The 14869-nt window shown below is 47.8% G+C and overlaps 2 protein-coding genes across 5 annotated transcripts in view; both read right to left on the bottom strand.

The window, feature by feature from the left end:
* LOC122392589 overlaps nt 1-4476 on the bottom strand; it is a 19996-nt gene extending 15520 nt beyond the window's left edge. For all 4 annotated transcript variants that reach the window (XR_006258549.1, XR_006258550.1, XM_043387639.1 and 1 more), the window contains exon 1: nt 4387-4476. The gene's annotated coding sequence lies outside the window, so the exon portion shown is untranslated. The remainder of the gene's footprint in view (nt 1-4386) is intronic.
* Nucleotides 1-14869, bottom strand: part of LOC122392579 — an 18237-nt gene extending 3368 nt beyond the window's left edge. Inside the window, exon 1 of the mRNA XM_043387624.1 lies at nt 13285-14869. Within this exon, the coding sequence (XP_043243559.1) occupies nt 13285-14869 (1585 nt within the window). The remainder of the gene's footprint in view (nt 1-13284) is intronic.

The raw sequence follows: 14869 nt of genomic DNA, 5'->3' as shown, positions 1-14869 counted from the left end.
TATTTACCTAACCCAACCACTCACTACACCCTGCACCCAACCCAAGACCCTATATTGATATACCCCTACAACTACCTAACCCTGAATAGCTACCACTGGCATAAAGCTATCCTGCAGGTTACGTCAGACTGATGGGACACGCCTAAGAGCTGGACTTTTTGATGACGTCTTCGGGTGACGTCATGTCGTGTGTGACGTTTCGTGAGCAGGTAAGGAAAAGTCACCACCGCTGGCGAACATTGGTGCGGTAAATGGCAAACACAAATGCTGCGCAGAAAAGACAAATGTGTAACTTCAGACAACATTCGTTCGGACGACAAATGTCAAGGCGAATCGGTTAGAGGGCCTTGGGCGAATCAAGAGAAGTTCTTCATGCGATTGTTAGTTATCTGTCGTGCTATTTTAGTATGATTGTTATTAGCAGTTGATTTGTGAAATGTATTATCAAAATCAATGTTTATTGAACGCAGATTCAGTTTATTTTCAGATGTAAGGTACCCTTACACTTCACTCATCTCAAGCTGTTCAAACACCCTTGACAAAGTCGATTAAGATGAAACGTTGGGTATAATTTATACTGTATTTTCTCTGTATTATTAACATATTCTTCATATATACAATATAAGGGCCACATGCTTTTCACAGGGAGACATGTCAGACAGCCCAGTAGGATGAGGCTTCGTCAAGCATCATTTTTAGCAAAGCTTTTCTTGCTTAAAATCCAGTCTGCAAAACGTGGCAGGGCTTACACTTTGGCTTACACTTGACTCCCAGCTGTTGTGTCTTTGCTATGCGATGTTAAACATATAAGCATCTTACTATTCATGTATGCGCCATGACTCATGTAATCTTTTCACAGCCAAGACGCTCCTAAGGTACTGGGAATGTGGGGAGTGCAGCAGCATCAGTGCAGCACCGATGGTCGGATGCGACGGCTGCGATAAATGGTACCACTTCCGTTGTGCGGGACTGACTAAGGAGCCAGGTAAGCGCAAATGTTTTCTGTCTCAGTATTTTTGTTGCAGCTATAGTGATCAATGAAATATTTTCTGCACTGTTCAGCCAAACATGTATTTCAAACAATCTGCTTCCCAACCAAGGGCGTCGCCACAGGGGGGGGGGGGACGGAGGGGATCTTGTCCCCTCCACTTTTTAAAATTTTAACATTACGCCTATGGCGTTGCATGGAAAGAATCGACTTGAAATGGTCCTCGTCCCCTCCAAAATGGTCAATGTCCCCTCCAGTCGTCGCACCGTGGCGTCGCGTCTGTTCCCAACTACACAAATTTAGTCAAACAATGTGCCAATATGGAATTTTCAGGTTCAGTTGAATGAAATAGGAACAATGATAATGGTAGATTACGTATACCTGCAAGAGAGGAAAACAGAATACATTGTATTGCTTGTCCTTCACCGATACTGTTATTTTTCCATTTCTAGAAACACCGACATGGCGATGCAGGTGGTACTGCCTGGTGAGGCCGCGGTCTCCGGAATCGCCTGCAGACGAAGTCACCTGGCGTCCATCTGCACATCACTTGCAGCAGTGAGGCCTGCTGATAGCGTCTGGCAGTGTCGGCAACGTGCCAGACAGCTATCTGGAGTCCTGCTCACCGCAGGTCGCCGACAGGAGGGGCGACGCATCGTCTCCGAGGTCGCCTCAGCAGCAGTGAGACCCCATTGGCCGTCTTCTTAGGCTTCAACTAGATTGCGAACAACCTATGCTGAGACAACGCCCATGACGTGTGATCCGGTACCGCTACCGCACGGCGTGCCTGTGCCCGCCGTGAGCCGCTAGTGCATGGGTTCGACCATGAGAATATGTGTTTATGTTGCTTTTACTATTGTTTATACGGAAGTGACGAATTGTTTATTTTTCGCAAGCCTCCGCTGTCCGGTTGCCAGCAGCTCCATGCAACGCCAGCTGTACTGTTGTTTTAATGTTGTCTCTCCGCTCAGCTGTACTGTTGCCTCTCCGCTCATAACAACCTATGCTGAGACAACGCCCATGACGTGTGATCCGGTACCGCTACCGCACTGCGTGCCTGTGCCCGCCGTGAGCCGCTAGTGCATGGGTTCGACCATGAGAATATGTGTTTATGTTGCTTTTTATACTATTGTTTATACGTTGAAGTGACGAATTGTTTATTTTTCGCAAGCCTCCGCTGTCCGGTTGCCTGCAGCTCCATGCAACGCCAGCTGTACTGTTGTTTTAATGTTGTCTCTCCGCTCAGCTGTACTGTTGCCTCTCCGCTCATAACAACCTATGCTGAGACAACGCCCATGACGTGTGATCCGGTACCGCTACCGCACTGCGTGCCTGTGCCCGCCGTGAGCCGCTAGTGCATGGGTTCGACCATGAGAATATGTGTTTATGTTGCTTTTTATACTATTGTTTATACGTTGAAGTGACGAGTTGTTTATTTTTCGCAAGCCTCCGCTGTCCGGTTGCCTGCAGCTCCATGTAACGCTAGCTATACACTGTTGTTTTAATGTTGTCTCTCCGCTCAGCTGTACTGTTGCCTCTCCGCTCATATATGACACCTCTATATGAATGGCACTACTGATTGTCACACCCACTGTCCGTATTGTCCGTAGTGGTGTCTACGCCCATGTTAATACAGCGTGCAGAATCCAGATTCTATTGAGGAGAGTTGAGCCAAGTCACCATAGGCTCGGGAAGAGAGCAACGTGGAGGCCCACTGCCCCTTCCCCGGCCCCCACTGGGGGCGCCAGCCACTCCAAGTTTTGACTGGATGTCAAGAGCGTCGCCACGAGGGGAACGAGTCGCCGGCCAGCCAAGGTAGCCAACGGCGTGTGAAGGTTGCCTGACCTCGAGGAAACTGAGATGGCACCAACGGAGGTTTTGTTAAGTAGGCGACCAAAATTCGAGCGGTAGCAACCTGGGCACCTTCACAGATAGCAGTGCCGCGTATCAGGGCGCCTTCGACGTTGAGCTGGGCGCCGATCATCAGGACGCCGGGGGAATATGACCCGATATCCCCCGTAAATATGTGCCTCGGAAGGGAGACCCAGCCATAAAACTAAAAGCTCGCCGTATTTTATCCACTATTTTTCGAGCAGGTCCATAGATTTCCGTCCTCAAAAGTGCGGGGATATTCCCCAGTGTTTGAGTTGGATGGGAGATGGGACTATACTATGGCGTTTACACCGACGATAGATTCCCATTGCCGGCTGTGGGAAACTACTGTCGGTGTAAACGCCATTCATATTTCCTGCGTCACCCCTGTGGGGACGCCCTTACTCAATGGTGCCGAGCTTATCAATTTGGATATCAATGGAATCAAAATCTCATCGATCGATGAAGAACTAAATTACCCCGACCCGGAGAGCGTCTTTGGAATCAAAGCAGTAGCACATGACGCAAGACTTCAGGCAAATAAATCCTTCTTGTCTGAAATAAAACATTTGTGTATTAATAAGCACGTTTTATAAGCAATCGTAGCAAGATTCTCCATGTATTTGGTTTTAGTGATAATTTAGTAGCAGATACTTACCGTCGCATTTCGTTTTTTTGATTAATAATTTATATTGTCAGAACAAGCAACATGTCTCTTCACTCAACAATAATTACAAAAGTGAAAAAGAAATGATAAATTGCTTATATTTTGGTGAAACTAAAAATTAATTCCGCACATATTTTTTTTACAGCGTTGAAGTCCAGCTCCAAAGGACAGCTGACGATCGTAGCCGAGCAGGCTGTTTGGTACTTCTTCACTACTTCTTAGAAGTACCCGTTAGTACCGATCATGTCTCACATAATAAGCTATGGGAACGAAAATATCCATGTTCTTCTAATTATTCTCCTTTCACACTTTAAATAAATACTTTTGAAATGCATTTACTAATTAATTTCACAAAAAACGGCTTGAAATTTTACAACGTCAAAATACTTATTCCAATTTCCACCATGAGACCACCGTCCACCACTATATTACTTGCTTACAGAACCGTGCGCACAGTGCGCGCAGTTTTAACGTGACGTCAGAGGGTGCTTCCTCAGTGGCGCCCCCTGGCGGGGAACGCGTGCAAAAAGTCCAGCTCTTAGGCATGTCCGACTGATGGGGATGTGTCACGTGACCTCACCCCAGTGGATTACCTCCATGTTGGATGCGCTGATAAACATCGTTATTTAGATTTAAGGCATGGAACCGAACAGAATCTATGCTTGTTCAACTGTTGGAGCTCAGCATTCGGCCATAACTTCAACACGGTACCGTGCCGCTGAGGACGAGCCCCTGGAAAATACCCACAGGCCACACAAAGACCACACTGTTTAGCCAGCCCCCCTCCCCCTCTCATCCCCACAGAGATATGTGACCGTCTGTGTCACCCCCCTCCCCTGACCCCTCGCTTTGACCTCACCTCGTCTCCTCTGTCCGTACTGTCGTCTTCGCCGTCCGTATTTCTCCGTCTCCACTTTCAGTACTCCCACCTTCTACGCCACACTTCCAGCAGCCACTGGCAGTCTCAAGGCCGTCGCTCGCCCGTCGGCCGCCTCTGGTTCCGACAATCGCCGATAGGTGGCAGCAGGTCCTGTGCTCAGTCTGCCGTATGTGGTTCCGACTAGTGATGTCAATTACGGAAAATCGTGAATCGTGATACCAATACCAAACCAAATACCAACAAAGACCATGAGAAAATACCGAAACCGAACCGACTTTGGAAAATGAGAAAAATACCAACTTTTTACCAAATTAGCTGCCTCTTTTACATTAGTCAGGATTCATAATACCAACAAAATACCGAAAACCTTAGCATTGAAATACCAAATACCAAGTTGGTATCGGTTTGGTATCGGTATTCGGTATACCAAAAAGTTGGTATCCAATTGACATCTCTAGTTTCGACAACCGCCGATAGATGACAGCTGGTTTCCAGCAGTCTGTCAGTCCGTGGCGTTGAATTTTACCTTTAACTTTTGATTTTTACCTTTTAACCCTATTAGTGGCAGGCTCCTGGCTACCCCCTATTAGTGGCAGGGGGGGGCTGTTTACGACCCCCCCTTGATATCTCGAGATCTAACGGGCCGATTTTCAAAATTCAAACGGCATTCGATTTCGCTCAACGTGATCTACATTTCTAAAAAAATAAAAATTAAAAAAATGTCAATAGGGGGGTAGAGGGGGGTAAAAACGGGCAAATTGCAGATACATTTTAGACTGTTTATCACGGCCAGGTTTCTGAACCAATCTTAACGCAACTTTTGCCGATCGATAGAGAATGAACCAGGAATTCACATGGATCCTAAAAATATGCATTTTCAAAAATCATAGGCGGATACAGATCATTGAGATTGGGGGTACACAAAAAGTATAGTAAATAAGGTTTTTGTTGGTACTGTTTCTAAAAAGGGTGGTAATGGTCTTGTTATGTTATAATTTTCTTATGAGAGAACGACTAAAATTGTATTGGTAATGCATAGGCGGTGTCAGGGCACCTATGTTGGGAGGTAAAACATAACCCCCCTTTTTGGACGCCTGGATCCGCCTATTATAGCAAAAACGTGTCAAAAGAGGATGCACAATAACTGTATATGTTATCACATGATACCTTTTATTCACTGTTCGTAAAACTGGTGCAGCATCGTGATCTTCGCCCAAATGACTCGCTTCACGAATAGGACCCCCCGATTCCCAGTGCTCTGGAGCCGCCCCTGGTAAAGTTATGAACTTGAAATTTTCAGGGAATGTGCCCAATTTAGTTTTAGGAAAAGTCAGAAAATTTCAGCATCGTAGCTTCAGCGGTTTCGGAGATATTTCCGAAAAACCTGAGGGGTGGATAAAAACAACCCCCCCCTGCCACTAATAGGGTTAAATTTCACCAGCCGTGTAATTCGCTCCCCAAAGTTCAAAGAATATTTAAAGGTAGGGTAGACCGGGGCAAGTCGCCCCGCCGAGGTAAAACGCCTCACCGATGTTTCTCGGAACTGACAAGGTTCTGGGGAAACATCCTCTCTTCTATAAAACGTGCACTATATGATCATTATATGAGCAAAATGGAAAGAAATTGTGATAACTCTTTAGGGAGATATAGCCAAAAATTTGTTTTTGGAGTGATTTTTATGTTTTGTAGTCAGATTATGCATCATGGCGTTCTTTCATGGTCCACATCAGGTTAACGACTTTTATGTATTTTGAACAACTAGTGTCTAACGCTTATAATAATGGGTTGGTCCGTTTTAAATTATGTCTTGCTGGAGTGCAAAGCGTTGTTCTCTGACCGAACTACGTGATGGGGTAAAACGCCCCAGTAGGTCGCGGGGCAAAAAGCCCCATGGGGCGTTTTACCTCATGTGTTGTTCCGAATACCCACTTCCTAATGTTCGGTAACTGGCGAACAGTAAGTTTCTATGCAATTTTATGTGCTTTTCTCAGCAAATTAATGGCAAAGGAAGTATTTTGTTAACATTTGCATTGCAATAATTTATTATTTGGCCTTATGAGGCAGGTGAAAAACCTGTACATACAATAGTGTCATAGCTGAACACCTGACAGGATGGAAGGTGCTAACTTCAGTGCCGTGCCTCCCAAGGTCTAACGGTCCTCTCATATATGATTTAGTCAACTAGCATGTTTAATCTTTAATCTAGAGTATGGGGCTTCTTGCCCCAGGCCGTGGGGCGTTTTGCCCTGGGGTTGGGGCAAAATGCCCCATTTGCAGTTGCTTCACAAATCACTTCCTAGCTGGGAGTTCGATCATAAGTGAATGAATTTGAGGGGTGGAATTTAAAGTAAAATGTCCAAAGAACGCATTGTGCACAAATTTGGCTTTCCAGGTGATGTGGGACAAAAGTTATGAAGCAAAATAAATTATCTGGGGCATCTTGCCCCAGGCTACCCTACATACCACATACACAATGCAGTGGCTCTTCCGCACCCGAGTCACCTTACGACTACGTCAGTGAAAGTAAAACCAGGGTAGGTATAGGGCAAAACAACGGCGAGGCTAAGACAGATAAACACAGACACAGCACCATTCATTCACTCCTTGCATTCACTTATCAGCCATCAGTCCCAGTACCACAACAGTACCACGTGTACAGCAGCAACTGCTTAAAGGGACCCTCCCACCTTAACCCGCGCCCTGCTGGGGGGGGGTGTTTGAACACCCCCCCCCCCCTTGTGGTTTTTCGCAAATATCTCAAAAACGGCGGCGCTTCGCGCCGCCGTTTTTGGTACACCTTATCATACATCAATTCTACACATGTTGTCAAAATTTCAGACAAAGGTCATTCAAGGTCAGGTCACCAGGTCACTTGAAGTGACCTCACCTCATGAAAAGTTTGAATGTCTGTCATAGCTACACCGAGTGACCGATCGCTTTGAAACTCTCAGCGATTGCTAAGAGCAATAGCATGTACAAAATGTATATCTCAGAATTTTGATATCGATGACCTAAGGTCAGGTCAATTTTGCGACCTCCCCATTATAGGTAAGTCAATGGGAGAAAATTGAAATGCGCCGCTTTTGGACGAAAAACATTATAAACACTCCCAAACACCGAATTACAAGTGGTTTAGACACACTGAACATGAAAATGGTGTCCGTGACCCTTGTTTATGCCCTGAGGTCATCTTAGGTCACGAATGGTATCTAACAGTTTTTCGCAAATAACTTTTGATAGAGGCCTGCTAGAGCGATGAAAACGCCTTAGATGTGTTCAGCTCGACGATACGGATCGACTGATATGCAACATGACCCTTTCCGGTCAGGTCATGACCTTGACCTGAGGTCAAATTTTCAAGTTGACCCTTCAAGGTCAAATTATAGTTCATTCGATGCGTCTTGACGAAAGGAACACGATGCCGGTAAAAGTAAGCTCGTACAATGCTTGGGTCAAAAGTTATTGCAGAAAAACAGTTTCCGAAAAAAATCTGCTATTTTTGCAGTTTTTGCCCCCTGCAGGCAAAACCGTTGACGTTAGGTCAAATCTGAGAGAATTTCTCAGAAAGGGCGTTAACCCGCGCCCCGTAGGGCTACCGGCGGACCCTACCACCCGTAGGGGGGGGGGGGCGTTTCGCCCCCCCCCCCCCCTAAGATCTCGGAAAGCGGCCCCCCCCCCCCCTAAGATCTCGGAAAGTTACCGGCCGATTTTCAAAATTCAAACGGCGTTCGATAGCCCCACCCGGGAACTACCTTGTGACTAAATTTCATTGACGTAGGTCAAACCGATGACGTCACAGGTCAGGTCAAAGGTCAGATTTTCACCGTTCACAGGCAATTCAAGAAATGTGCTGTGAAAGCGAGTAAATTGGTAATTTATTGAAAACCATCGATGGTACATTGTTCGTCAAACACATACTTTGCTATCTGAGGTCACTGATACCAGGTCAGGTCACAGCGAGGTCAGGTCACCGGGGGTCACAATATGAATGTGTCGTGTGATACGTGTTTTATGGTCCATTTTACATGACAAATGCGATTATGTGGGTTAGGCAGCCTTTGGGGCCAGCCTAGGTCACGTTTTCGTGAAGGTCAGGTCAAGGTCAGGTCAAATTAGGTCAAATTTCAAAGTTGCTATTTTTGCATAAAATGGGTATCGATTCGATGCAACTCGTCACGGGGAGTCTAATGGTGGTCTTCGTTTTGCTCTACGAGTTCTAGAATTGCCAAAAATTGAGTTTGAAAATTTGACGTCATCATTTTTGAACAGTTTTTTCGCTATAACTTGGCCAAAAAACGAGGTATCGATCTGAAATTTGGTATGTAGATAGAAGACGGTAGGCACTATCACATATATTCAGGTTTTTTTTTCGAAACTCAAAAAACTTTTTGGATTTTTTGGCGAATATATAAAAAAATGCTTTTTTGATTTTTGGGGGTCAAAACTCAAAAATTTCAAACATTCGAGATATCAGTTTTGTAGCCCTGTCAATTTCACCTTTTATGTCTTGATCATTTTTCTGTATCTTCAAAGCTGTAGTCCTGACAGGTCTTCTCGCGAAGGTCTTTTTTCGGTCGAAAATCACAGAACATGACGTCACTCTGACGTCATTTGTGGCCAACCTATCATAGCCTCTGGAACAATTTTTGGTCACAATGTGTAAAATTGATGCCCGGAGGGGTCCTGAAAGTTTGGTGGCGATATCTCCAGCCGTTTAGGAGATATCGACCGAAAAGGACAGGGGGGGTCCGTTTCGGCCCCCCCCCCTACGGGGCGCGGGTTAATAGGGCTATGGAATGCGCTTTTCCGCGGCGCTGTAGCTCTATTGGTTCCCGAGTTATGCGTTGGCTTCTTGGAAATTTTCTACTTTCGACCTGGAAATCGGCGAAATTTTGCCTTCAATGACCTCTGGTGACCTGACCTTTGACCTGACCAAAAAGTTGACCGAAGTGATTTCGTAATTATTTTTGACGCTCTTTCGAACGCCGCCTTCCGCGTATCGCTACGTGGCCCAGGAGCCGAGTTACAAGGGGGTGTTCAAACACCCCCCCCCCCAGCAGGGCGTGGAAATCCAGGACCCCCAGCCGGGCGCGGGTTAACATTAGATTTGAGTTGAGATAGCCAAAATGGGGTCCCTGGCTCACAATTACCGGTTTTGGCACTCACAACATCGAGAAATGCCTTAAATCGGAAATATTGAATTTCAAAATTGCAGCATTTGGATTCAGAGGGGCTAATGCTTTTGAATACCCCTCTGAATGTGTGACGTCAGCGCAGATCTAACGATTTTTAAATGTTTGACTAAAACGTTCCGTAGCACGCGGTGGTATATGCTGCTTTTTCGCGCGACAAGTGCCGCACTTTCAGCTGCCAAACTATTGCTTCCAAATAAAGTCGCTAGGAACAGCGGGGATCCCAAAAAGTAAACAAAAGTAAAAGTCTGATATCTTGAAAACCGGTGAGTATTTTTCGGTGAAATTTGGTAGATATTCGTTTTCGCTCTTTCTGAACCGAGTGACATCACCTTCATACCAATTCATTAGCCTTTTTGAAGGTGGGAGGGTCCCTTTTAAGATGGCGTTTGAAGCCACATCCGGTGAGGCATTTCCTAGCTCGCTCGGGAGCCGGTTAAACATTGCACTGCAGTGTGATAGCCGCCTGGTGCCGGAGGATGTCTCAGAGGCGGATCCAGCTCAGAGTTTTTTTTGGGGGGGGGGGGGCAAACCATAACAATTTATCGATTCTTTCCATGCCTCGTCCATAGGCGTAATGTTAAAATTATGCCGTTTGGGGGGGGGGGGGCAAATGCCCATTTTGCCCCCCCCCTGGATCCGCCACTGGGATGTCTGTCTGTTCTCTGGCAGTGGCAGTGCAGCTGGCCGATCTGGCGAGTAGGATATGGAGTACAGACATGCGAAAACATGGCTGCAATGTCGGCAGGTAATTCAGTAACTAGGGAGACTGTTATCAAGTCTATGGTAGCTCACGAGCAGCTCAGCGTGTAACCACCCGAGTTGATGAAACGCGTCAGAAATGTGATCAAATTTGTGCCGGCCGCTCACAACACGAGCTCACAAATTTAACCCGCGAGTTGCTGGGGGGGGGGGGGGCGTTAAACGCCCCCACTTTTTTCGCCGGGCCATAGCATAAAAACGGCGCCAAATTTTGAGTACCTACCTGTAGGGAATTGATTGAAGTTTATTGTGACAAAGTTTCAAAAATATCGGTCGGAAAATTTTTGAGATATCGAGGTTTTAGTGACGTCATGATTTCTGAGTTTTCGACCAAAAACGGCATATGTTCAAAAATCATATAAAATTACAGAACAGACATATAGATATGCCGTAAACGCCATTAGACTGCCAATATCATGAAGAATGAAATGGCTATCTTCGATTATTGATTATCGTTCCGCATTTTCCAAAATCTTGAACTGAATCTTGGCAATTTCTCGTAACTACTTCACGACCATGATATATGAATTTCTTAAATTGAACTTTTTTTGCCAAACACGTACACATATGATAAAATGAATGTCACCATCGTGTTCTACGCCCCAAATTACCCATAAAACATGTGTCACAGGTTGCGAATATCAGTTTTTTTTTCGGGGATATGTGCCTGCCCGGTTGATCTGACCTTGACCCTGACCTATGCTTGACTGACCCCTGCATGGAGCTGACACTCTTGTAGGCCTTATATGATGGATTGTGCACCGTTTTGACAGAGTTTATGACGAGAGTTGCCCATTGCGAAGTCCTAGAGTCCATGCTACTGAAAGCCCGATTTCAGGTGTTTGACCTGACCTTGACCTGACCTGTGACCTCAAAATTCAACTTTAAAGTACTCATCTGAAGCGTCTCGTCGCGTTCTTTCGTTTGCCGCCTCGTGCGTTTCGCTGCGCCTATTGGTTCTCGAGTTATCGGCTGGGGGCGTTTAACGCCCCCCCCCCCCCCCCAGCAAACGGTGGGTGGCGAAATACCCCAGCAACTGCCGGGTTAACAGTTTCTGAATGCAGTGCTTTTCTGTTTTACCGCAGGACCCGTAGATGGAGATGCAGTACTCGGTAGCGAATTGAGCAAACCACAACCGCGTTCACAATGTAAGTAACGGTCCGGCAGGTATGCCATGCTTGTAATGGGACGGCGAACTCAAAAGACCGGTACATCTGCCAACCATCTGGCTAACATCATCCCCGAACGTCAGATGTCGGTCCATAGTGAGGCCGAGGTTTTTAACTGTGCGGCTTTCAGAAATGATCGGCTGTCCAAACTTAATCTTAACTGGCTGGGTGTCCTGCAAAGCTATTTTGGTGCCATGAACGTTTTCGCTTGATTGATTTTCATGCCATAGTGTACTGAATATTTTTTACAGTGTATGATGGAGAGGTCGCAAAATTGACCTGACCTTAGGTCACCGATATCGAAATTCCGAGATAAATATTTTGTACATATGTACTGTTACTCTTATCAATCGCTGAAAGTTTCAAGTCGATCGTTCAGTCGCTGTAGCTATGACGAGGATTGAAACTTTTTTTCTGAGGTGAGGTCACTTGACCTGACCTGGTGACCTGACCTTTGGAGCCCTGGGTCTGATTTTTTTATAAAATGTGCGGAAAAGATGCATGAACAGGTGTGCCAAAAACAGTGGCGCTCCGCGCCGCCGTTTTTGAGATATCTGCGAAAAACCGCAGGGGGTGTTCAAACACCCCCGGCCCGGCGCGGGTTAAACAATGCAAAATTTCAAAGGTCGGACCACGAAGGTTTCCAGGTAAGGGTATTGATTAAAACTGAGTGATAAACGTTACGTCAATATTCACCACTTTTTAGAGGTGAGTACCTAATTGAGAAAACAACCGAAAGACCCTATTGGACACTTCCCCTCTATGTGATAGGGCCACTGGCGACATCCAGCCTTCTAAAAAGTGATAGTAGCCACTAGTGGCATCCAGCCTTCAGTAAAATAATAGCGGCCACTGGCGGTATCCAGCCTTCTAAAAGTGATAATGGTCACTGGCGATATCCAGCCTTGAGTAAAATAATAGTGGCCACTGGCGGTATGCAGCATTCTAAAAGTCATAATGGCGAGTGGCGACTAGCGGTATACAGCCTTCTAAAAGATATAGTTGTAGTAAACTCCTTATGTCCACATTGCCGTTGTATTGCCAGCTGCCCCCGTCGCGCGCCGGCCCAGACTGGCCGGGGGTCGTACGTGACCCACCTTTTATTCAACAGGTTACGAAACGTCTAGAACACGCCCAAAACGAGTGCGAACTTGCACAGCAGCGACGAGGTGACGGAAGGCGCCAGCTTGGCGGCCTACGTGCCTTAAATGACATATCTTAAATTTACAATTGCGCTGCGCGTGCCGCCGGCCGTTTCCTCCCGGCTCCGCCCCGCACAATGCCATATAACTCATCCCGAGCGTGGACGGGGCGGCGGCGGCGCCGCAATGGCACGACTGCGGCCACAAGATTCTAATACACTCCCCCCTGATCTACAAATCATCGTAGGTACTGGGTCAGAACGGCAGGGCGTCTCTCCCGCATGCCGCGGCGTAGAACTTCAGCGTACGTCACAGGGGGCACATTTTCCCCGTGGCTTTCGTGCGCACACTCTCGCAAGATAATTGGGCCAGAGTTGTCATTGTCATTGTTCGGCGGCTCAGTCTGGCCACTCTCCGGACTGGGAACGAAAGCCAGTCTCAGATCTCTCACGTGACGGGGGAAATTGTCTACTTCCACACACTGCGCCGACACTTGTCGGGTGACTGTTCCTATGGAACTTGGCACATCACACCGGCGACTAGGGTCTCTGATCCATACCTTATCGCCTACACTGAACATAGCACATTCACTCTCTTCGCACTTTTCCTCACTCTCCACGTCCGGCACTCTCAGTTTGTAGTTGAACAGTACGTTGGCAGGACTAGAGTTCAGGTCATCACTGCGCGGCATCACATTATAGCGGTAGACTGCTTCCGCCACTGAGCAGCCTTTGCGCGCTACGATTGTTTTGACCGACCTGTGGTTTCTCTCAGAGACACCATTGCCGAACGGCGCATGGGCAGCTCGGTACCGGACGCTGACACCCCACCGGCTGACGAACTCGTGGAATGCGGCACTGCGGAATGAGGTGAAGTTGTCCTTCAGCAGCTCCCTCGGAGCGCCGCGCTCCAGGAATACCGACTCCAGAGCCGTGATGATGCTGTCGGTGTCCTGTCGCTTTATACGCCACCAGATCGCGTACCGAGACGGACCGCAGTCAATCAGAGTCAGGTACAGCTGATCGTTTACGTGACAGACGTCCATGCTGACCCTGTCCCAGCATTTGATCACGCTCAGCGAACCATGTGTCCACCGCTGGGGCGCTGGATCGATGGACTGGCACCTTTCGCACTGGCTAACGACACTGCGCACCTGGTGCCTGCTCACAGCCGGGTCGTGCTCCCTACACAGGCGCAGCGTTCTCCCGATGCCTGGGTGTCCGCTTGTTTCATGGATCCTGACCACATCCGGCGCCGAGAAGGCAGCGCCGCAGACCTCAGGATCGCTTTGTTGGTTCAGCCACTTCTTCGGGACTCTCGTCAGTGCGTCAGCCCTGTTGTCCACTGACGGAACGCACTTCATGGTCAGCTGGAGGCCGTGCTCATCTCTCAGACTCTTCACGGTCTCCAGGCGCCTTCTAATCAGCATTTCACTCGCCGCCTTCGTCTTTATCCGAGCTCTGCCGGAGAGCGCATCTGTTAGCCAGTGATAGACCGTTTTCGAGTCCGTCACGACAGTCACTTTCTTCAGGTTCCATGCCAGGGACAGATTGATGCCACGCACAACAGAGTCCAGTTCTGCAAGGTTCACGTGTGTCTCGGGATTTTTCCGAAGCCAGCAGGCGTCCTCAACGATGCTGCCTTCCATCTCCAGCACGGCTCCTATGGCGAGGGAGCTGGCATCCACCCACACGACTCCCTCATCGCCGGTGACATCCCAGCGACCTCGTGCGGGATCGGCCGTTTTCACGCGCTGCAGCGTTTCCATGACCATTTTCTGGAGTTCTGGGTCGGTGATCTCGTCATCCCAGCCGTCTGTCGCTGCAGTGGCGCGTCTTTTCAGGTAGGATGCGGAGACACGCAGCCAGCCACACACCGGGACCTGACTTGTCAGACGTCCGCACAGCGAGAAGACCTCTCTCCTCGTCAGCTTTGGCGGCGGCTGTAGATCCTGGTTGTCCCGCTTCCAGAACAGTCCTTGCCGCTCCCCCCAGACTCGAATGCCCAGGACACGAGCACCTTCTGACACCTTCTCCGGGGATTTGCAGGTCAGACCGAGCGCCTCCAGATGACCCTTCACCTCCAATGCAGTAGCGATGTTTTCATTTACGAGTATGTCGTCCACGTAAGGTGATGTAGCGGTGTGCACCCTCGGGTCACGTTTCAGGGCCATTTCCAGCACCTTTCTCATCACCAT

This window comes from Amphibalanus amphitrite, unplaced genomic scaffold, assembly GCF_019059575.1.
Source record: "Amphibalanus amphitrite isolate SeventyFive unplaced genomic scaffold, NRLGWU_Aamphi_draft 000492F_arrow, whole genome shotgun sequence".
Lineage (NCBI taxonomy): Eukaryota > Metazoa > Arthropoda > Thecostraca > Balanomorpha > Balanidae > Amphibalanus > Amphibalanus amphitrite.
This window is presented reverse-complemented; position numbering and strand designations above follow the sequence as displayed.